General features: G+C 42.8%; 1 protein-coding gene across 1 annotated transcript; it reads right to left on the reverse strand.

The window, feature by feature from the left end:
- Positions 1-222: 222 nt before the first annotated feature.
- LOC112231105 (protein phosphatase PTC7 homolog) lies at positions 223-22,686 on the reverse strand. Its single transcript, XM_024397661.2, has 6 exons — positions 21,880-22,686; positions 7,761-7,940; positions 4,490-4,688; positions 3,415-3,538; positions 3,169-3,298; positions 223-3,009 (listed from the first exon to the last, which is right to left on the reverse strand). The coding sequence occupies exons 1-6, from the start codon at positions 22,079-22,081 to the stop codon at positions 2,951-2,953; spliced, it is 894 nt and encodes a 297-aa protein (XP_024253429.1). The 5' UTR covers positions 22,082-22,686; the 3' UTR covers positions 223-2,950.
- Between the last annotated feature and the right edge of the window lie 2,706 nt (positions 22,687-25,392).

Below are 25,392 nucleotides of genomic sequence, written 5' to 3' on the forward strand. Positions count from 1 at the left end.
TGACCTCACGAGTAGAGGTTAATCTGCAGGCTGGGCACTGTTTCACACTGCCAGTGACATTTGTTACAGGCAATGCCATCACATGGAATGCTGCAATCAACAGCAGTGCACAATCTCATGATTGTCTCATACTGGTAAACACAGGGAACGTGCGCCTGTATAAAAACTAGGTTTTGTGGGAAACTGGTTTTAGCATCTACTCATAAGGCATACTCACAAACATGTATTTTAGTACAAATACTAGATTCTTTATTTGAATATTTTACAACTTTGAAAACACATTTACAGAAACTAGTTCTGCATTATTACACTTAACACACATGTAGCTTTCATACTGAAACATTGCTTGCTAGAGAACAAAATAAATAAATAAATAAACTTGTCTTGACTGCAGAAGCGTCATCAAAAAACTGAGCATGGACAGAAAAAGCGGGACATAATTGAACACTGAGCAACATAGAAGTCGAAACGAGACTGGCTTGCACTACCAGACAAGGCCTCTTGATAGGACGGTAAAATATCCATTTGTTAAGGCGGAATCGGTCCTCACCATTATCAATAAACAGCACTACAACTAGCCCCGCAATTCCTGGTTCAGCACATGTAAGAGAAAAGTGTCCTTAAACCATAGAGAACTTCATCTCAAAATCAGATATTAAGCTAATTATTCATTAACACATAATGATCCCTCACTGTCAGAAAGAGTAAAAAAACAAGTTGTGTTGGGTTACTAAAATTGCATGTTTAAGTGTTTGAAAGACAACTTTTAAATAAAGGTGAGCAAATCAGTTAGACATTTGGAGGCGAGGCAAGCTGTGTGAGACATGAGCACATTTGCAGGTAAGCAAATTCCAATAGTATAAATAGCTTGGACAAAGACAGCTTGTCATGCAAAGACAGAATGCATAGGACAGATGAAATAAAGTCTACCGAAAAAATAGTTTAAACAAATTTAAATAGTATTTACTCCACAAATGTAACAATTGATGTTCTTTTCAATTATTTGTATGCTGAAATAAGCAAGATCAATAGTGACAACATTGGTCTCCATTACACTGTTAGCCTGACTGAAGGGTTTAGATAAGAAGCTGTACCCTGGTCATGCTTGTGAAGCTATGGCTTTCCATCTTTGGTTTCTTTAAGGATTCAAAAACCTGCATTGTTGTTTGTTTCTCATATACTACCCTTCACATAAATAGAGCCACACACACACGATCAAACCCGTTCTGGTCACATTGAATTTTAGGCACAACTAAAAAGACACCTAAGTGGTCTTCTGACTGTTTTGCACCAACAATTACGAGTGGCCATCGTTCTCCACAAGCAGAATGACTGTTTAACTGTCAAACTGATATGCTCTCTATTTTAAAATACATTTTATGTTACAGTATAGGTGCAGATATTTCTCCAAACCCAAATGAAAACATGAAAGAAAATAAGTTTTCCTCTTTGGTGCGCTGGCTTCATAACATTGGCGAACAATGCAGACAGGTGTGTGTATTCTGCTATTATGAAGAAGAAACAAAAGCATGCTAAGAACAGAACAGAATGATCAACTTCTAGCCTTCATGAAATAATGAAATTGCACACATACACATAAATACAGTACAGTATTAAACATTTAATTGACAAAATAAAAGCAGCAGGTAAATTGTTATTGGGAGACAGAACAAAAACAATTTTGAGATGACACCCACCACACCAAGACTGATTCTTGTTTAAAGTAAGATGGCATGATTCTCATTTGCCATCCATGGAGCAAAAATATAGCTTCACAAAAGAATCACAGGGTAAATCCATATGTTGGATGATATTTCAACTGTCACATCAATGGCTATCAAACTAATAACATTAAGTTATAAAAATAAAACTGTGTTTAATAATTCATACCTGACCTAGTGTTTCGGTTGAAAGCATTCCTAGATGCTACCATTAGCATTGCAAGTTAACACATATCAACAACAGACATTCAAACATGAACCTACACCCACTTTTTACACACAATCATTTCATGGCCCTGACACGCTACTACCGAGTCAAACATGATCATGGTATGAACACGTCAACATCGTGGAAGGGAGGGATTGAGAGTATTTACTTCAAGGTTCAACCCTTTATAGATTGTGAATGCTTGTGTACACATCTGGCACAACAGCAAAATAACCATCCTCAGTGACAAAGTGAAGACACTCTCTGCCTTGTTTACATGACACACAATATTTACAAACCCATGAGGATGTGCGCACCAGCAGAACAGTTCAGACTAGCCTATAGGTGGCACTCCGGAGAGATCTCTGCTAGTGGAGCTAGTACATTATACTGGCCAGCTACCCCTTTATCCTAATCCAAGACTCTGACGCGCTGATCTACATCCTTTCTGATCACAAGTCACTGTAACCTCTCTAAACCCCGCAACAACCCAGCCCCTCTCAATTCCACAGTCTTAGAATTCATCCACACACACAGACGACATGGAACAGATAGTCACACAGCTACAACACAGACAGACAATCAAAATGTATAGGCAACACAACCACATCTCCCCAACAACTCCAAAGCATGGCTTATTTGATTTATAACACCACTGCTTGTTTCAGGGCTACCGACCACAACTCCCTGTAAAAGCAAACTTGCCTACACTCAGGACTGCCATTCAGTCGTAGTCTGAATGTGGGGAACCAACATGCCGTTCTGCATCACGATCAACATGAGAAAGTCCTTACAGCCTGCCTCCTCACTACAGTCCCAAAACAAAACGGAAGAATAGAGATGGAGTCCAATTCTGTGGTGAGGAGTGTGTGTTCTATTTTGTGGCTGTGAGATAGAAAGGTCAGTGAAGGAATGGGGGGGCTCCCCAGTCTGTCCGACAGGAAGCAATGCATTTGAGAAGGAGCCAGGTGGAAGACTGAGAGGGAAGGAAGTGAACAGTTCCAATAAACATCACACACACTTAGTCTGTGTATTCTGCCACAATGGACAGCAGCACCGTGATGTCATCAGGCTTCCCCCCTGCAGGACACAAGACAAAAGAGAACGTATTAAATCGGCTTTCCAGAGGTCAAAGTCAACGTTGAATGGCCCAATCTTCAAACTGACAGTGGACATAAAATAGTGGTGCTGGAGGTGTTATTAGGGACGTAAAGGACTTCCCAAGAACCTGATACGTACCTCTTACATTCAGACCATTGTCACAGGCAAACTGAGCGAAAGGGGACATGTAGTTGGGGTCATAGGCCAGTTCATGGGCTTGCTTTGCAATGCTCTGTGCGGTCTGCTGGATACTGTCATAGTTGGTACTCTGAGAAATACAAACATTAGCATTAGGACCGGAGAAATGTGTGCAGGTATTTACTAAAGTGAATGTGTAGATATAAGAGTGTGTGCCAGCAGTTATGAGGTACTGTGATGTGTTACCTTGAGCTTTTTGAGCGCTTGCAGGATCATGTAGTCGGGCATGTTGTCGAAGAGGCCATCCGAGGCAGTCAGGATGATGTCACCCAGCTGGACGTCGAAGGAGGAGCTGTCAGCAGCCTCAGGGCTGGTGAAGAAAATAAACAGGACAGGACTGTCAGTGTGGACCAGCTAGAGTGCACTAGAAAGCTGCTACGAGACAGTAATAGTGCTCCTCACAAACAGAAATAGGATCAGGAGGAAGCAGGTCAAAAGTGACTGTGCGCCAGAGGGACAGCTGGGTAATAAGACACTCGATTCCGCCTGGAACACAGTGGAAACGTCACTGCTCCAGCCGCACCCCCCCTCCCAGCATGCTCACTTGCTTCTAGTAAGGTTATCAGGTATATTTCGTGGGAGCTGGCGGTACCCTCTGATTCCACCAAGACTGTCGTTTTACTATAACCGTCTCAGCTGACCTGGCCATCCTGGGACTTGGCGTCAATGAGGACAGTTTGATTCAACAGGCTGCCTGGAAAATTCTAACTCAATGACCTGAACATTTTATTTGACCGGATGAGACTATAACAACGCTTCGTCAGTCAGATACTGTATCTCCTCCTGAAATAACAGTTTCACCCTATTAAACCCCCTCCATGCCAGAAAGAGTGAATGTGAGTCGGTGTGTGTGAGTTTGCCGAGTTGTATGCATGGGAGCATGAATAGTGACAACGTGTAAGTGTGCGTGTTAATGCAAAGTGCGGACTGCAATATAAAACATGAAAGGTCTCCTTTAAAATTGAGAAAGATGGAGGAGCTCAAAAGTGCCTCTTCCGAGATTCTTGGAGAGAGAAAAAGAGCAAGCCCAGTGGAAAGGGGTCTGGCGACTAGGGCTGTGACTCATGGAATTTTGGATGACTGTTATTGGTCAGCCAAATGACCCTGGTCACCGTAATAACCGTTCAAATATAACATTTTAAAAAACACAAGTCAAATGTGGCTGTATTTTTGACACCCCTGGTTTAAAGACAGTTTTCTCAACAGAAATGTTCATTTGAGACACGGTGGAGGGTCAGAGAAGTGAGGGCAGTGGACTGACCTGTCACTGAGCACCACTCCCTCTGCCCCTGGGGGAGCGATGGACAGCTGAAAAGGGGTGTTGAAGTAGTGCTGCTGTTCGTCCGAGCGGTGCACCACTTCTCCCCCTCGTACCACCAAGAAACCAGAGTCACCTAGATTACACGTGTGCAGTTGATGGCTCCGTCGGTCCAAAACCACAATACAGGCTGTGCTGCTCCCTGGGGAAGAGAGGGGAGAAGAGAGAGAGGGAATATAAAAACATATGATGGTTGGCCATCACTTGATATCCTTTCTCCTTGTGAGCAAGGAGTACGTGAGATCATGTTGGATCAGTCAGCCTGGCATAGAGACTAAAAACAAATCATGTTCCCCCTGCTTCAGCTCCTAGACTGCCCCTGATCTTGAAGGGACAGTCAAACACAGACCTTTAGCTGCTCTCCACCTATCCCAAAATAAGAAGCGGGTCACTGTTGATAGACAAACATTGTGTGACTTGGTGGATAGTGGTGGCTCTGTGCAGGTAGCCTTGCCTGTGGTGTTGGGTCTCAGTTCAAATGTGTCCTCAGTCTGGCACATGCCAGTGCCTTAAAAAAACATGTGGACCCATGAGCAGTGTCTGTTACTGCTCCTTCCAATGACCTTTTAGGTGCTCTGTAAAGGGGTGAAATGGTCACGTGGAGGAGGATGAGGGAGTAGGGACTTGGCCAAATGTTTGTCCCAATGACTTCTGTGGAGCTGGACCTTGGTGGTTGCAGACTGAAGGACAGCACCATTTCAATTATATGACTATTACATCACTGTTATTTGGATATAATATGGCATATCACCACATTTTATTGTACTCAAGATTTTTTCAATTTTTATTATTGGTAGTGATGGGGGGAGGAATCCATACAGTCACATATCGCAATATAATTTTGGATGATATTATATTGATACTGACTCAAAGTATTGATTCGTAAAAAAAATATATACACATAAAAAACACATTCACCCCCCAGTCAAAAGTTTTAGAACACCTAGTAATTGAATGAGTATGTGTGTCTAACCTTTGACTGGTACTGTATGTGTGAGATATATATATATATATATATACACACACACACATACACACAGTGGGGAGAACAAGTATTTGATAACCTGCAAAATCAGCAGTGTTTTCTACTTACAAAGCATGTAGAGGTCTAATTTTTATCATATGTACACTTTAACTGTGAGAGACGGAATCTAAAACAAAAATCCAGAAAATCACATTGTATGATTTTTAAGTAATTAATTTGCATTTTATTGCATGACATAAGTATTTGATACATCAGAAAAGCAGAACTTAATATGTTGGTACAGAAACCTTGGTTTGCAATTACAGATATCATAGGTTTCCTGTAGTTCTTGACCAGGTTTGCACACACTGCAGCAGGGATTTTGGCCCACTCCTCCATACAGACCTTCTCCAGATCCTTCAGGTTTCGAGGCTGTCGCTGGGCAATACAGACTTTCAGCTCCCTCCAAAGATTTTCTATTGGGTTCAGGTCTAGAGACTGGCTAGGCCACTCCAGGACCTTGATATGCTTCTTGCGGAGCCACTCCTTAGTTGCCCTGGCTGTGTGTTTCAGGTCGTTGTCATGCTGGAAGACCCAGCCACGACCCATCTTCAATACTCTTACGGAAGGAGGTTGTTGGCCAAGATCTCACGATATATGGCCCCATCCACACTTCCCTCAATACGGTGCAGTCATCCGGTCCCCTTTGCATCCCAAAGCATTCCCAAAGAATGATGTTTCCACCTCCATGCTTCACGGTTGGGATGGTGTTCTTGGGGTTGTACTCATCCTTCTTCCTCCAAACACGGCGAGTGGAGTTTAGACCAAAAAGCTCTATTTTTGTCTCATCAGACCACATGACCTTCTCCCATTCCTCCCTCTGGATCATCCAGATGGTCATTGGCAAACTTCAGACGGGCCTGGACATGCGCTGGATTGGGCAGGGGGGCCTTGCATGCGCTGCAGGATTTTAATCCATGACAGCGTAGTGTGTTACTAATGGTTTTCTTTGAGACTGTGGTCCCAGCTCTCTTCAGGTCATTGACCAGGTCCTGCCGTGTAGTTCTGGGCTGATCCCTCACCTTCCTCGTGATCATTGACGCCCCACGAGGTGAGATCTTGCATAGAGCCCCAGACCAAGGGTGATTGACCGTCATCTTGAACTTCTTTCATTTTCTAATAATTGTGCCAACAGTTGTTGCCTTCTCACCAAGCTGCTTGCCTATTGTCCTGTAGCCCATCCCAGCCTTGTGCAGGTCTACAATTTAATCCTGATGTCCTTACACAGCTCTCTGGTCTTGGCCATTGTGGAGAGGTTGGAGTCTGTTTGATTGTGTGTGTGTGGACAGGTGTCTTTTATACAGGTAACGAGTTCAAACAGGTGAAGTTAATACAGGTAATGAGTGGAGAACAGGAGGGCTTCTTAAAAAGAAAAACGAACAGATCTGTGAGATCCGGAATTCTTACTGGTTGGTAGGTGATCAAATACTTATGTCATGCAATAAAATCCAAATTAATTACTTAAAAATCATACAATGTGATTTTCTGGATTTTTGTTTTAGATTCCGTCTCTCACAGTTGAAGTGTACCTATGATAAAAATTGTACCTATGATAAAAATTAGACCTCTACATGCCTTGTAAGTAGGAAAACCTGCAAAATCAGCAGTGTATCAAATACTCGTTCTCCCCACTGTGTGTGTGTGTGTGTGTAAAATAAAAACATATGCCTTTTGCTAGGTAGCATTAACTAGCGCTAATTGGCTGTACCTGTGCCAAAACTTCTCATCCTATAGCTTATTCTCAATCTTTTTAAAATTATGAGCCAACATGTTTTCAGCACTTATGTCCATGACTGATCAAAACTAATTTTCTCATATGCTCTCGTCTCTCTGCCGCAGACATATAGGTAACAATATATGTTTGGAACAACAAACCGCTATATAAAAAAAACAATTGAGATAAAAAAAGCAGTACATATAGAATGGTAAGAATGGCAGCACATTATCACTAAAGTATTGTGATAATACCGTGTTGTAAGATCCCTGGAAATTCCCAGCCCTAATGCTTAGGATGGAAGGCATTTCAGCTTTGTATCATTATATTTTTGGATGGATTGATGGAGTGCAGCCGAGTGGGCAGGGATACCCACAGGCAACAGATAAACACTCATGCAGCAGATACTGTATGACCCCCCCATGCATTATTGTGTCTGTGTGTCAGTGAGTGAGTGAGAGCGCGTGTTTGCTCACCTAGCAGGGGTACTTTGTTCTGTAGGAGCTCGTAGTAGCCTGACGTGAGGATCCCCACAGGGCTGCTGGGGGTGAAACGGCCCTCCTTCACCAGCCGCTCACACGTCCTCATCAGGGTGGCAGAGAACTGGGACGGGTCCACCCCGTAGTCCCTCCATCCACCTACACCATCTGCCACACCTGAGACACACAGAAGAGAAAAGTGTATAAGGATCAGAACAGTGAATGATTATCGTTGTCATATTCTACCATCAACGTTGCCAACCCCACGCAAAGGGGTTGGAGGGCAAACCCCACACAAAGGGGTTGGAGGGCTACCCCACCTTCACGCTCTCTTTCACACACCCTGGCTGTCTGGCTGGGCATTGCGGTTTGTCATTGTAAATTGCAGCTGTTCACTGTTCCGTCGCATGGCGACAAGAGACCAGACATCTCTGGTTACCACTGACCAGCCAAACTACTCATCAACTCACATCACTGTCTGTGTGTGAACCCTTTGGACTACAGCAAGAAAGATAAATAAGCATCAAACACCACCAAGTAATAGTACAAAACAAGCCATGAGCTGATCATTGCAGATTATCCAAAAAGGTACACGAGCGACACAAAATTACCAAATCAAATTAAACCACTCGATTCAAATAGAAAATTATGGACCTGCAGTTGTTAACTCACTGACAAAGGAGGAGCGTACGAGTTCAGAGTGAGAGATGGACGTGAAATCAGGGGCCCTCTTGCCTTGATTTACAGCTGTGTGACCCCCGTGATAATATGCAGGCAATTCCACAGTAACAGAATGATGCAGAGACTAAGATTTTGCACTTTAAAATGTATGCCAAACAAAAACCAATGATTCAGTAGTTAAAAAAGGTCTAATGCAGCTTTATTTTTATTTTTTATCTCAACATGAAATAATTTCTGGGTAACAAGTACCGTACTAGGATTTCAATTCAAATGGTTAAAAAAATAAATAAAGTAGCTTCTTGGCCAAGAGCATTTTCTAATGCAACATTTTGGGAGAGGAAAACTGGGAAAGGAAAACTAGCTGTTATTGGCAGAGGTTTCAAACTTTCTTATTGGTCTATTAACTATTTTAATCGCCTGGTGATGCCACCAGACACGTCAAAAATTCCATCCCAACAAAATAGGCTGAAATCAATGTACAATTACACAGTATTATTCCAACCTCAGTGTGGAAATATGTATAAAACACAGGAAGATAAAGTTTTTGATTGCGCTGGGCCCTCGTAGAGAATGTAGATTTCTGCCTAAATAGACATACCCATTAGCCATTGCAAAAGCAGCAGCTACTCTTCCTGGTGTCCACACAAAACATCAGACAAGAACAGAACTACATACATTTATAAAAAAAGGCACACACAGCCCATATATATATATATATATATATATATATCAATGCATATACACAAACCATCTAGGTCAAATAGGAGAGGCATTGTGCCACGAGGTGTTGCTTTATCTGTTTTTTTAAAACCAGGTTTGCTGTTTATTTGAGCAATTATAAGATGGAAGGAAGTTCCATCTATATAATACTGTTCGTTTTCTTGAATTTCTTCTGGATTTGGGGAATATGAGAAGACCCCTGGTGGCATGTCTGGTGGGATAAGTATGTGTGTCAGAGCTGTGTGGAAGTTTACTATGCAAACCATTTGGGATTTTCAACACATGAAGTGATGCAGTTAGGCTCTCCTCGACTCTTAGCCAAGAGAGACTAGCATGAATAATATTAGCCCTCTGATTACAATTAAGAGCAAAACGTGCTGCTCTGTTCTGGGCCAGCTGCAGCTTAACTAGGTTTTTCCTTGCAGCACTGGACCACATGACTGGAGAATAATCAAGAATAGACAAAACTAGAGCCTGCAGATCTTGCTCTGCTTTTTTGACATCACACTCTGAAAAGCATCTTTATTACGGCTAGACCCCTCCCCATCTTTGCAACCACTGAATCTATACTTTAAGAGGTCGACCGATTATGATTTTTCAACGCTGATACCGATTATTGGAGGACCAAAAAAGCCGATACCGATTAATCGGACGATTTAAAAAAAATAATTTGTAATAATGACAATTACAACGATACTGAATTAACACTTATTTTAACTTGATAATAATACATCAATAAAATCAATTTAGCCTCAAGTAGATAATGAAACATGTTCAATTTGGTTTAAATAATGCAAAAACAAGTGTTGGAGAAGTTCCTTGCTCAGAACATGAGAACATATGAAAGCTGGTGGTTCCTTTAAACATGAGTCTTCAATATTCCCAGGTAAGAAGTTTTAGGTTGTAATTATTATAGGACTATTTCCCTCTATACCATTTGTATTTCATTAACCTTTGACTATTGGATGTTCTTATAGGCACTTTAGTATTGCCAGTGTAACAGTATAGCTTCCGTCCCTCTCCTCGCTGGGCTTGAACCAGCAACACAACGACAACAGCCACCACATCGAAGCAGCTTTACCCATGCTGAGCAAGGGAAACAACCACCCCAAGGCTCAGAGCGAGTGAAGTTTGAAATGCTATTAACACGCGCTAAGTAGCCAGCCATTTCACTTCGGTCACACCAGCCTCATCTCGGGAGTTGTTAGGTTTGAAGTCATAAACAGCGCAACGCACAACTAAGAGCTGCTGGCAAAACGCACGAAAGTGCTGTTTGAATGAATGTTTACGTGCCTGCTTCTGCCTACCACCGCTCAGTCAGATATTTAGATACGTGTATGCTCAGTCAGATTATATGGAACACAGGACACGCTAGATAATATCAACCATGTGTAGTTAACTAGTGATTATGATTGATTGTTTTTTTACAAGATAAGTTTAATGCTAGCTAGCATTGGCTTACTGCATTCGCGTAACAGGCAGTCTCCTTGTGGAGTGCAACGAGAGAGAGGCAGGTCGTTATTGCGTTGGACTAGTTAACTGTAAGGTTGCAAGATTGGATCCCCGAGCTGACACGGTGAAAATCTGTCTTTCTGCCCCTGAACAAGGCAGTTAACCCACCATTCCTAGGCCGTCATGGAAAATAAGAATGTGTTAACCAACTTGCCTAGTTAAATAAAGATTAAATAAAAAGGTGTAATTTTTTATTTTATTTATTTAAATTGGGCGCCCAAAAACACAGATTTCCGATTGTTATGAAAACTTGAATCGGCTCGAATTAAAAATCAGCCATTCCGATTAAATCAGTCGACCTCTAATATGTTTTGACCATGACAGTTTACAATCTAAGGTTACGGTAAGTAATTTAGTCTCCTCAACTTGTTCAACCGCCACACCATTCATTCCCAGATTCAGCTGAGGTCTAGTACTTAAAACCTCTTAAGGCTAAGCGAGATGTTAACGTCTCATCTAGCCTCTAGCCCAGGGAAATGCGTAGCGCCAAATCATATAGTACTCGTTAAAACTCAAACGTTCATTAAATCACACATGCAGGGTACTCAATTAAAGCTACACTCGTTGTGAATCGAGCCAACATGTCAGATTTGTAAAATTATTTTCGGCGAAAGCATGAGAAGCTATTATCTGATAGCATGCACCCCCCCGAAATACCTGAAGGGGACGTAAACAAAATAATTAGTGTAGCCGGCGCTACACAAAACGCAGAAATAAAATATAAAACATTCATTACCTTTGACGGGCTTCTTTGTTGGCACTCCAATATGTCCCATAAACATCACAATTGGGTCTTTTTTTCCGATTAAATCCGTCCATGTATACCCAAAATGTCCATTTATGAAGCCCGTCTGATCCAGGAAAAAACAGCTTTCCAAAACACAACGTCATTTTTTTAAATTAAAAAAAGTTGCCTATAAACTTTGCCAAAACACTTCAAACTACTTTTGTAATCCAACTTTAGGTATTTGTAAACGTTAATAAATCGATCAAATTGATCACGGGGCGATCTGTATTCAATAGCAGCAAGTCTTGAAATCATGGTCCATATTCTCTCTTTCATAACTTCCCCCGGTGTACTCGATGACAGGAAGTGCCTATTTCTCATTTCACCAAGGATTAACTTCAACCCAATTGCCAAGACTGGCGACATCATGTGGAAGCTGTAGGAACTGTAAACTGGGCGCTATCTATTTTCCCTTGCCATAGACAATACAGAGACTGGCGGAGGGATACTTTTTTTTTTTGGTGAACAGTTTTGTCTTGGGGTTTTGCCTGCTACACACGTTCTGTTATAGTCACAGACATGATTTAACCCATTTTAGAAACTTCAGAGTGTTTTCTATCCACACATACTAATCATATGCATATACTATATTCCTGGCATGAGTAGCAGGACGTTGAAATTTTACGCGATTTTTTACAAAATGTTGAAAAAAATTCACCCGAGCTTTAAAAAGTTTTAAGGAATGATTTGTACCAAATAAAAACTGGTCCTGAACATCTCTGAAACAAAGAGCACTGTATCACTGGCCAACCATTCCAAAACAGACTGCAACTCTTTGTTAAGGGTTTCAGGTGACTTCCTTAGCTGTGGTTGGTGATGCATATATGGTTGAATCATCAGCATACATGGACACACATGCTTTGTTTAATGCCAGTGGCAGATCATTGGTGAAAAGAGTAGGGGGCCCAGAGAGCTGCCATGCGGTACACATCACTTTACACGTTTGACAGACGCTTCCATTAAAGTAACCCCTTTATCCATCTATGAGAACTCAACCTGCTGTTGAAAACTTAAGCACTGTGGTCAGTAATATCAAAGGCTGCACTGAAATGCAACAGTACAGCTCCCACAATCTTCTTATTATCAATTTCTTTCAACCAATCATCAGTCATTTTTGTCAGTACAGTACATGTGGAGTGCCCTTCTCTATAAGCATGCTGAAAGTCTTGTTTATTTGTTTAGAGAAACAGCATTGTATTTGGTCAAACACCATTTTCCCCAACAGTTTGCTAAGAGTTGTCAGCAAGCTTATATGTCTGCTGTTAGAACCAGTAAAGGCCGCTTTACCACTCTTGGGTAGCGGAATTGCCTTGGCTTCCCTCCAGGCCTGAGGACAAAGACTTTCCTCTAGGCTTAGATTAAAAATATGACAGATAGGAGTGGCTATGGTCAGCCACCACCCTCAGTAGCTTTCCATCTAAGTTGTCAATGCCAGGAAGTTTGTCATTATTGATCGTTAACAATAATTTCCCCACCTCTCCCACACTAACTTTACAAATTCAAACTTGCACTGGTTTTCATTATTTGTTTTTTTGATGAATGAATATAATTCACTGTTTGTCGTAGGCATTTAATGCCTAAGTTTGCCCACTTTGCCAATGAAATAATCAATAAAATTGGCAACATCAAATGGTTGTGATGATTAAGCCATCTGATTCGATGAAAGATGGAATCGAACTGTTCTTTCTGCCCATAATTTCATTTAAAGTACTCCAAAGTTTTTTTCCCATTATTCTTTATACACTGCTCAAAAAAATAAAGGGAACACTTAAACAACACAATGTAACTCCAAGTCAATCACACTTCTGTGAAATCAAACTGTCCACTTAGGAAGCAACACAGATTGACAAATTTCACATGCTATTGTGCAAATGGAATTGACAACAGGTGGAAATTATAGGCAATTAGCAAGACACCCCCAATAAAGGAGTAGTTCTGCAGGTGGGGACCACAGACCACTTCTCAGTTCCTATGCTTGCTGGCTGATGTTTTGGTCACTCTTGAATGCTGGCGGTGCTTTCACTCTAGTGGTAGCATGAGACGGAGTCTACAACCCACACAAGTGGCTCAGGTAGTGCAGCTCATCCAGGATGGCACATCAATGAGAGCTGTGGCAAGAAGGTTTGCTGTGTCTGTCAGCGTAGTGTCCAGAGCATGGAGGCGCTACCAGGAGACAGGCCAGTACATCAGGAGACGTGGAGGAGGCCGTAGGAGGGCAACAACCCAGCAGCAGGACCGCTACCTCCTCCTTTGAGGAGGAGCACTGCCAGAGCCCTGCAAAATGACCTCCAGCAGGCCACAAATGTGCATGTGTCTGCTCAAACAGTCAGAAACAGACTCCATGAGGGTGGTATGAGGGCCCGACATTCACAGGTGGGGGTTGTGCTTACAGCCCAACACCATGCAGGATGTTTTGCATTTGCCAGAGAACACCAAGATTGGCAAATTCGCCACTGGCGCCCTGTGCTCTTCACAGATGAAAGCAGGTTCACACTGAGCACGTGACAGAGTCTGGAGACGCCGTGGAGAACGTTCTGCTGCCTGCAACATCCTCCAGCATGACCGGTTTGGCAGTGGGTCGGTCATGGTGTGGGGTGGCATTTCTTTGGGGGGCCGCACAGCCCTCCATGTGCTCGCCAGAGGTAGTCTGACTGCCATTAGGTACCGAGATAAGATCCTCAGACCCCTTGTGAGACCATATGCTGGTGCGGTTGGCCCTGGGTTCCTCCTAATACAAGACATGTGGCTGGAGTGTGTCAGCAGTTCCTGCAAGAGGAAGGCATTGATGCTATGGACTGGCCCGCCCGTTCCACAGACCTGAATCCAATTGAGCACATCTGGGACATCATGTCTCGCTCTATCCACCAACGCCACGTTGCACCACAGACTGTTCAGGAATTGGCGGATGCTTTAGTCCAGGTCTGGGAGATCACTCAGGAGACAATCCGCCACCTCATCAGGAGCATACCCAGGCGTTGTAGGGAGGTCATACAGGCATGTGGAGGCCACACACACTACTGAGCCTCATTTCGACTTGTTTTAAGGACATTACATCGAGTTGGATCAGCCTGTAGTGTGGTTTTACACTTTAATTTTGAGTGTGACTCCAAATCCAGACCTCCATGGGTTGATCAATTTGATTTCCATTGATCATTTTTGTGTGATTTTGTTGTCAGCACATTCAACTAGGTAAAGAAAAGTATTTAATAAGAATATTTAATTCATTCAGATCTAGGATGTTTTATTTTAGTGTTACCTTTATTTTTTTGAGCAGTGTATAATTGATCTTGGCTTCATAATAAATGTTATTATTCTTTTTGTTGAGTTTTGTCATACTTACTGCAAATTGAGAAATTAAACCAGTCAGATGTACAGCCAGACTTATTAGCTACTCCTTTTGCCCCATCTCTTTCAACCATTCCGTTTTTCAATTCCTCATCAATCCATGGAGCCTTAACAGTTCTAACAGTCAGTTTCTTAACAGGTGCATGTTTATAAATAATTGGAAGAAGCAATTTCTTAAATTCATCAAGTGCAGTGCCTGGATGCACCTCAATCACCACAGACCAACAAATATTTTTAACATCATCCACATAAGAGTCACAGCAAAATGTTTTGTATCATCTCTTATACACTATTTTAGGCCCAGTTGTTAGAACTTTGGCTTTCCTGGATATAGCCACTATATTGTTATCACTGCATCCAATGGGTTCAGATACAGCTTTTTACCAAAGTTCTACAGCATTAGTAAAGATGTCCCTGTAGTGTTTGAAAACACCCTGGTAGGTTGATTAATAACCTGAACCAGATTACAGGCACTGGTTACAGTAAGAAGCTTCCTCTTGAGCGGACAGCTTGATGAAAACCGGTCAATATTCAGGTCCCCAAGAAAGTAGACCTCACTGTTACAAACTCTATCAATAGTTTCACAAACTCGGCAAAAAAAACAAAAAAAACAGCCCTTTTTCAGGACCCTGTCATTCATAGATATTTGTATTTTTATGAATTAACTCCATTTTAAAGGGTTTAAACACCGTTTCCCATGCTTGTTCAATGAACCGTAAACAATTAATGAGCATGCACCTGTGGAACGGTCGTGAAGACACCAACAGCTTACAGACGGCAGGCAATTAAGGTCACAGCTATGAAAACTTAGGACACTAAAGAGGCCTTTCTACCGACTCTGAAAAACACCAAAAGAAAGATGCCCAGGGTACCTGCTCATCTACGTGAACGTGCCTTAGGCCTGCTGCAAGGAGGCATGAGGACTGCAGATGTGGCCAGGGCAATAAATTACAATGTCCATACTGTGAGGCCCAGCTGTTGGAACTAAGACAGCACTACATGGAGACAGGACGGAGAGCTGATCATCCTCGCAGTGGCAGACCACGTGTAACACCGCCTGCACAGGATCGGTACATCCGAACATCACACCTGCGGGACAGGTGCAGGATGGCAACAACAACTGCCCGAGTTAAACCAGGAGCGCACAATCCCTCCATCAGTGCTCAGACTGTCCGCAAAAGGCTGAGAGAGGCTGGACTGAGGGCTTGTAGGCCTGTTGTAAGACAGGTCCTCATCAGACATCACCAGCAACAATGGTGCCTATGGGCACAAACCCACTGTCGCTAGACCAGATAGGACTGGCATAAAGTGCCCTTCAATGACGAGTCGTGGTTGTGTCTCATCAGGGGTGGTGGTCGGATTCGCGTTTATCGCCACTGGAATGAGCGTAACAACGAGGCCTGTACTCTGGAGCAGGATCGATTTGGAGGTGGAGGGTACGCCATGGTCTGGGGCGGTGTGTCACAGCATCATTGGACTGAGCTTGTCGTCACAATCTAAACTCTGTGCGTTACAGGGAACACATCCTCCTCCCTCATGTGGTATCCTTCCTGCAGGCTCATCCTGACATGCCCTTCTAGCTTGAAAACACCACCAGCCATACTGCTCGTTCTGTGCGTGATTTCCTGCAAGACAGGAATGTCAGTGTTCTGCCATGGTCAGCAAAAGAATCCAGATCTCAATCCCATTGAGCACGTCTGGAACCTGTTGGATCGGGGGGTGAGGGCTAGTGCCATTCCCCCCCAGAAATGTCCGGGAACTTGCAGGTGCCTTGGTGGAAGAGTCGGGTAACATCTCACAGCAAGAACTGGCAAATCTGGTGTAGTCCATGAGGGGATGCGCTGTAGTACTTAATGCAGCTAGTGCCCACACCAAATACTGACTGTTACTTTTGACCCCCCTCTTTGTTCAGGGACATATCATTCCATTTCTGTTTGTCACATGTCTGTGGAACTTGTTCAGTTTGTCTCAGTTGTTGAATCTTATGTTCATACAAATATTTACACATGTTAAGTTTGCTGAAAATAAACGCAGTTGTCAGTGAGAGGACGTTTCTTTTTTTGCTGAGTTTATTATTTAGATATGGACAGTTAGCACTTGGTGGCCTATAGCAACACCCCAAAAGAAAAGGCTTTAGATGGGCCAAGTGAACCTGCAACCTCAACACTTCAATAACACTAGACATAAGATCTTCTCTAAGCATTACAGGGATATGGCTCTGAATATATACAGCACCCCCATAAGCATTTGTCTCTTCAAAAATGTTATATCCTTGTATTGCTACTGCTGTATCATCAAATTAATGATCTAAGTGAGTCACAGAAATAGCTAATATATGAATGTTATCACGTAATTCATTCATTAACCTTATTTCTAAGGCTACATATATTAATATGGGCTATTTTCAGCACTTTCCTGGGTAGCTTATCAGAGGTAGACATATTGAAAAGAGCAGACAAATCAAGAGAAAAAAAACCCTTCAGCAATAGGTCTCTTTTTTTAACCCCCTGTAGCATTTCGCTACACTCGCATTAACATCTGCTAACCATGTGTATGTGACAAATAAAATTTGATTTGATTTGAATCAATTGGTGTGTGTGTGCGGGGTTGAGGCTATGAGACCACAGGCTTGGCTCGCTCATCCCTTCCAGGCTTCTGGGAGGGAGGGTGGACAATGAGCCTGTCATAGCGGATGTACACAATGTCCTCATGCGCTCTGGCAGCTTTCATGGCTGGGATCAGTTCTTTCCTCTTCTGGCGCACAGCTTCAGGATTGTCCTCGTTGAGGAAGATATATGCTCCTCTCAAGTTCTTGGCTCTTTCCAGAACAGCTACCTTGTCCTTGAATCTCAGGAACTTAACCACTATCAGGCTGGGCCTATCACCTGGGCCGGTGGGGGGGTTCCAGTCCGGTGGGCACGCTCCACCTCAATCTTCCTGTGGTCCATCTTCAATTTCTCAGAGATAATTTCCCTTACTTTGTCCTTCCGTCCACAACCATGTTGTTTCGCCTTGATTGTCCCTCAAAATAGTCTGATGTGGGTCATTGTTACCATAGATTCACACACAGAACTGATGTCCTCTCTCAATGACTTACAGATTGCTGTCATCTTGCCATTCTCCTGTTTCAACTTGTCAAGCTGACCCTGGGAGAACTGTTCTTCAGGTCCTGGACCTCTCTGGTCAGGTCGTCCATTCTTTTATTAGTAGAATCCACGAGTATTTGGACAAAACACCTAATTATTTTCTTGTTGTTGTAACAACTGCTTATAGGTCTCTTTTTTTAACCCCCTTTTCTTCCCAATTTCGTGGTATCAAATTGTTAGTAATTACTATATCTTGTCTCATCGCTACAACTCCCGTACGGGCTCGGGAGAGGCGAAGGTCGAAAGCCATGCGTCCTCCGAAACACAACCCAACCAGGCCGCACTGCTTCTTAACACAGCGCACATCCAACCCGGAAGCCTGCCGCACCAATGTGTCACAATCCCGGGACAATCAGTGTCCAGCTAGCTGTGACACCAAATAGCCCCTCAGACCCATCCTTGGTCAGCAGGATCACTGGAAAGATGGAAAGCTTTCGGTGTGAATCAATGTATTCCGTGTTTATTGCATTTATGGTTCACAACTCTAACCGGAATGTAGGTAGCAGCCATCGGCTCAGCCTGACCTTATACATTCGTATTATACATTCGTATGCCCATATATGGTTGTAAGTCACACCTAAGATTTTAATGCACAGATTAATAAGCCAAGATACTCATACCAAACTGAATTGAATAAAAAATATCAAATATTGGGACTGTACATTTAAGAGGTTTTTAAACAAACCATGCAAGGAGGACTTACAAAACACATTTACTTGAACAGTGTCGATGCAAAATTTGGTAATGACGACATTCTGTTACCAAACTTTGCATCTACACAACCTCTGATAGCTTAGCAACGCTCTTTGTTGGTGCCTAAAACAAACACTTCCATATACTGTACACACTCACAGATGCATGTCCTACACCTCCTTCCACAGCGGCACATAAGTACCTTAATTTAACTAGGCAAGTCAGTTAAGAACAAATTCTTATTTACAATGACGGCCTACCGGGGAACAGTGGGTTCCAAGCGGGAGCAGAACGACAGGTTTTTACCTTGTCAGCTCGAGGATTCAATCCAGCAACCCTTTGGTTACATGCCCAACGCTCTAACCACTAGGCTACCCTCCACCCCATATAGTACAGGCCCAAAGCTACTCTCGCCATGGCAAAAAAGGCATTTCCAAGAGATGAAAAACTTAATTGACATTAAAACTACACTGGGTATAGGGATGCCTGTCTATAATGCTCAGCAGAGGCCAGGATAGAATCCTTCTCGCCAACAGATTGTGTTAGCCAAACAGAAGCTATATAGCACCCAGGTGGGACACAGTATACATAAGCCCAGAGCCAGCAGTCTCTGTGGGTGTTTGATCTTGTCTCCATAACCAGTTAATTAGCCACAGAGGAAAGCAGCCCAGCCTCAGCCTCTGACCCGATCATGAGAAATCAGTAGACAATGTGAGCACCACTGTATTTCCCTAAAGCATGAGCAGACTAAAGCTATCCATGTAAAAACTACCGACCATGTCATCACTAGACACAATGAGCATACTGAAGGGCTCTGCTGCAGTAATGTTTCAGGTCCAAGGTTCCAGCTGGTAGAGAAAGTCAGTAGGCTACACTCGACATCCAACCATTTCATTTTAGTTCGGCACGACTTGTTGCAATGACTCATCCTGCGCTTTTACCACAGTCAAATAGGGCAAATTTTTGAAAGGCATCTCATTCACTGCCTTAACATGATGCAGAGTTAGGCCTACACCCTATCAAGAAAACAAGGCAACTTAAACCAAGCCAAAATTATGAACTAGCCTAACGCTAACTATATTCAATGAGGTACAACACAGTATTACAGATAGAAAAGTATTCCATAAAACTGCCAGTTATTTGTTACACATGATAGGATGTTGTGTAATTCTGCACATTCTGAACAGGGCAGTTGATTAAACTTATTTCGGTGGTCTTTTTCTCCAATTACTGTTCAAACAAGCTTTTCGGGATGTTAAAAGCAGGGTTAGTTAGCTTTGGCTGATAATTGTGACGTACATTCCATGCAACAGTATCTGTTCACGCTAACATTTTACATTTAGATTGTTGATTAAGACATGGAAGTAAGAAAAAAAAATGGCAACCAAGCATATCCAAAAGGTTTATACAATGATTAGAAGTCCCCCCCGAGTGGCGCAGCAGTCTTAGGCACTGTATCGCAGTACTGGAGGCGTCACTACAGACCCAGGTTCGTTCCCAAGCTGTTTCACACCCGGCCGTGAACTGGAGTCCCATGGGCGGCGCACAAATGACCTAGCGTCGTCCTAGTTAGGGGAGTGTTTGGCCGGGGGGGCTTTACTTGGCTCATCGCGCTCTAGGTTCATCAGTTGAACTGAGTTTTCTCCGACACATTGGTGCAGCTGGCTTCTGGGTTAAGCGGGTGGGTGTCAAGAAGCGCGATTTGGCGGGCCATGTTTCTGAGGACACATGACTCTACCTTCCCCTCTCCCAAACCCACTGGGGAGTTTCAGCGATGAGACAAGACCATAATTGAATTGCAATTAGATATCACAAAATTGGGAAGTATTTTTTAAATTTTTATAATGAGTAAAAAAATAACCTGACAACAGCTGTATTATGAATAAAGTAAGCAATTTAGCAACAGGAGTAAAGGCTGTACCCTACTCGGGGGCGTGGTCACATTAAGCCCTGCCTTCTTTGTGTATCTATTGAGGGGGATTTGATAAATCCCACCAGGGAGCCCATGTAGGCATGTTTGGCAATTGAAATTCAAACACTTATTTTACAGAAAATAGATGTTTCTGGATGATGTACCATGCAGCCTTGTTGACAAAATGACCGAGCCACATAAATTATTGCTAGATTTGAGAATGGCCCTCCTCCCTCTCACCCATTTTCTTAACGGGCCATAGTCGAGTGCTCTCTGGCTTAGCATAATCGAATCCGCCCTATGTGATATCGGTCCGTGTAAACCGGATGCAACCCGGATATAGACGGTCCATGAATCGGCGTATGCGAACGTGAGTAGATTACCTTGAAAACAACGGTCGGACATCTTGGACGTATTCTCCAGGTCTTATTATATCTCAGTGGTGCAAACCTGCTTTAGGCACCGCTCTGAATGTGTGACATCTGGTAAATAAGAACTTGATAATGATATGGGCGTATATTTTCTATGAACTAGTAAAACGACAATGCACTTCCCCCTCATGAGTCTGTAAAACGTGAATTGGTCCTGGAAACATGGCTGCCTCCATGTTCAACCATTCTGACCTTTAGAAAACACCGGCCAGTGAGTTCCCCTAAGCGTGTGTGAAATGTGTGTAAAATCCACAACAAAGTCGGCTAATGAATATGAAGCTATAGGCGGTCATAAAATAATTATACATTTTGTTGAACTCCAACGAACCCCATTGTTCTTAGCATCGAATGGCGGAACAATTCATAAGCTAACAATTTATAGCCACAATCAACGTGCGACTTCCACATTTGTCACGCTATGAAATAGCTGTGTATACATTGTATACCTGTTCACACTATCGCCACTAGTAGCGCTGGTAAGAGGGCTTGTCCATACGTCTAGGTGAAAAGTCTTTACAATTACTCTTCAACAAAGTATACATTTTTTGTAAACCCAGGCACAATGTTTCTCGGTGGCTTATAGGCCTACAGACCACAGCTGTAGTCTACCGTAGTAGGCAAACATCGGAAAACACCGTGACAACTTAAGACGAGGTTAAATCAGGTAAGGGGTAACGGTAGGGAATATCCTCTCGTTTTTGTGACATGGGTAGGCGACACGTGCTAGGCTACACATTGAAGGTTAAATGTGGAAAATGCTATAGACCTATTAAACCCCAAAATACCTTGCACATTTCACGGTGGCTTTTGTTTTCTTATAATGAACGACTAGACTACTTTAACGATGTCTTTACCGAACAGATAATTGGAATATTAAAGTGAGACTTACCCAATACATCGGCGGACCTATGCCGGGCAATGAAACACGCGTCATCCCCGTAGCACATCCCTTTCTTCAATATCCCCTTACGAAAGTCTTTACCAAACCCACAACTAGCTGTGACCAGGCTGTAGTCCCGACCATCAGTTTGAGAGAGTCCGCCAAGGACAGCCCTCGCAACCAGTCTTCCATAGGAGAGTACGGATAACATTCCTCAAAAGCGAGCGCTCGTCTCTACCTGCCGAGCCCTTCACTCTCCACCCCTCTTGGCCTAGCCTACTTCGAGACTCTATTCGACTTCCACCATTCGTTTTGGATACTTCTACCACTGAATAGGCTAAAACGCGAGTCAGCGAGGTAAACACACAAGTGGAAAGGGGTCCTGGACTATGTCAAATTCTTTTAAATCGTGAAATTGCTCTGGTTCTTCAGGTTTTGGTAGATTTCATTGATCTTCCGGTGTGCACAATCCTTGCCGACATGTTTCCAGTCACACACAAATGCACGCCGACAGCGCAAACCGTGTCCTCCAGTCTTGGGATTCGTTGGCTCGACGTCAAAGCTGCGCACGCAAAATGCAGGCTCTCCTACACTTCATCAAAGATGACCTATTATAATTGACAAGATGGTCGACTAACCGCTCTAACAATGGAAATTACATGTCTGCAAAGGCGAGATCAGGAGGGAACGGTCTAGTTAATTATATTTTATAGAAACATACCAATACATTTGTAACAACCTAAGCATTATTCAGCTTCGATCAAATATGTATTCTCTATCAAATGGCAATTCCCTTTTATATTGATCAAATGTAACACTCTCCTATTGCCCCCATTAAAAAACAACAACCCCTTACTTGGTCTGCTTATCCTGCGCGGACAGATTTTTGGCGGAGTCGACCCTGTCACTTCTTCTTCGATGAGGTTTAACGGAGGTTGGCATCCAATATAATATATGTTGCATTACCGCCACCTACTATACTGGAGTACAACTCCCTTATACTTTGCTTGAAAAAAATAAAGAAACAAATCCCTTCTGTCTAACACTACACACACACACACACACACACACACACACACACAAAAGAACACCACCCTACTCCATTATTTAAATCTATTTAGTCCTACCTCAGGCCAACAACCTGAAAGGATGGGACATCACCACCCTGTAACTCTTCTGATGTCAAGTCTCGCACACCCAAATACCTCTGCAGCTGCCACCACAATTATTCTTGATCTCTCTTTTGACGAACATATTTAGACTTAAAAAAATAAATAATTCTACTGTGTTATTGACTATGTTTGTTTATTCCATATGTAACTCCGTGTTGTTGTATGTGTCGAACTGCTTTGCTTTATCTTGTCCAGGTCGCAGTTGCAAATGAGAACTTGTTCTCAACTAGCTTACTTGGTTAAATAAAGGTGAAATAAAAATAAATAAAATATCAAGACTGTTTTAAGGATAGCTTTTTTCATCTATGTAAACATTGCAAAAATCAGAAACTTTCTGTCCAAAAATGATGCAGAAAATGTAATCCATGCTTTTGTCACTTTGTCACTGCTTTTGACTACTGCAATGCTCTACTTTCCGGCTACTCGGATAAAGCAATAAATAAACTTAAGTTGGTGCTTAACATGGCTGCTAGAATCTTGACTAGAACCAAAAAAATTGATCATATTACTCCAGTGCTAGCCTCTCTACACTGGCTTCCTGTTAAGGCAAGGGCTGATTTCAAGGTTTTACTGCTAACCTACAAAGTATTACATGGGCTTGCTCCTACCTATCTTTACAATTTGGTCCTGCTGTACATACCTCAGTCATGGCCAAAAGTTTTGAGAATGGCACAAATATTACATTTCACAAAGTATGCTGCCTCAATTTGTATGATGGCAATTTGCATATACTCCAAAATGTTAGATTAATTGCAAAGTCCCTCTTTGCCAGGCAAATGAACTGAATCCCCTAAAAATATTCTACTGCATTTCAGCCCTGCCACAAAAGGACCAGTGACATCATGTCAGTGATTTTCTCGTTAACACAGGTGTGAGTGTTGACGAGGACAAGGCTAGAGATCACTGTGTCATGCTGATTGAGTTCGAATAACAGACTGAAAGTATCAAAAGGAGGGTGGTGCTTGGAATCATTGTTCTTCCTCTGTCAAACATGGTTACCTGCAAGGAAACACGTGCTGTCACCATTGCTTTGCACAAAAAGGGCTTCACAGGCAAGGATATTGCTGCCAGTGAGATTGCACCTAAATCAACCATTTATCGGATCATCAAGAACTTCAAGAAGAGCTGTTCAATTGTTGTGAAGAAGGCTTCAGGGCGACCAAGAAAGTCCAGCAAGCGCCAGGACCGTCTCCTAACATTGATTCAGCTGCTGGATCGGGGCACCACCAGAACAGAGCTTGCTCAGGAATGGCAGCAGGTAGGTGTGAGTGCATCTGCATGCACATTGAGGCGAAGACTTTTGGAGGATGGCCTGGTGTCAAGAAGGGCGGCAAAGAAGCCACTTCTCTCCAGGAAAAACATCAGGGACAGACTGATATTCTGCAAAAGGTACAGGGATTGGACTGCTGAGGACTGGGGTAAAGTCATTTTCTCTGATGAATCCCCTTTCCGATTGTTTGGGGCATCTGGAAAAAAGCTTGTCCGGAGAAGACAAGGTGAGCGCTACCATCAGTCCTGTGTCCTGCCAACAGTAAAGCATCCTGAGACCATTCATGTGTGGGGTTGCTTCTCAGAGTGGGCTCGCTCACAATTTTGCCTAAGAACACAGCCATGAATAAAGAATGGTGCCAACACATCCTCAGAGAGAAACTTCTCCCAACCATCCAGGAACAGTTTGGTGATGAACAATGCCTTTTCCAGCATGATGGAGCACCTTGCCATAAGGCAAAAGTGATAATTAAGTGGCTTGGGGAACAAAACATTGATATTTTGGGTCCATGGCCAGGATACTCCCCAGACCTTAAACCCATTGAGAACTTGTGGTCAATCCTCAAGAGGCGGGTGGACAAACAAAACCCCACAAATTCTGATAAACTATATGCATTGATTATGCATCAGTCAGGATGTGGCCCAGAAGTTAATTGACAGCATGCCAGGGTGGATTGTAAAGGTCTTGAGAAAGAAGGTTTAACACTGCAAATATTGACTCTTTACATCAACTTCATGTAATTGTCAATAAAAGGCTTTGGCACTTATGAAATGCTTGTAATTATACTTCAGTATTCTATAGTAACATCTGAAAAAAAATATCTAAAGACACTGAAGCAGCAAACTTTGTGGAAATTAATATTTGTGTCATTCTGAAAACTTTTGGCCACAACTGTACATGTATGCTACAGTCACAAAACACAGGCCTCCTTATTGTCCCTAGAATTTCTAAGCAAACAGCTGGAGGCAGGGCTTTCTCCTATAGAGCTCAATTTTTATGGAATGGTCTGCCTACCCATGTGAGAGACGCAGACTCGGTCTCAACCTTTAAGTCTTTTTTGAAGACTCATCTATTCAGTAG

The sequence above is a fragment of the Oncorhynchus tshawytscha genome, linkage group LG33, assembly GCF_018296145.1.
Source record: "Oncorhynchus tshawytscha isolate Ot180627B linkage group LG33, Otsh_v2.0, whole genome shotgun sequence".
Taxonomy (NCBI): Eukaryota; Metazoa; Chordata; class Actinopteri; order Salmoniformes; family Salmonidae; genus Oncorhynchus; species Oncorhynchus tshawytscha.

Bases quoted from the DNA above. Each gene is read 5' to 3' on its own strand.
- LOC112231105 (XM_024397661.2), bottom strand. From the start codon at position 22,081: ATGTTATCCGTACTCTCCTATGGAAGACTGGTTGCGAGGGCTGTCCTT. The intron at 3,539-4,489 runs GTCAGTCCACTG...TTTCTTCACCAG, and splicing joins GGAGTGGTGCTCAGTGACAG to CCCTGAGGCTGCTGACAGCT. The intron at 3,299-3,414 runs GTAACACATCAC...TGTATTTCTCAG, and splicing joins AAGCGCTCAAAAAGCTCAAG to AGTACCAACTATGACAGTAT.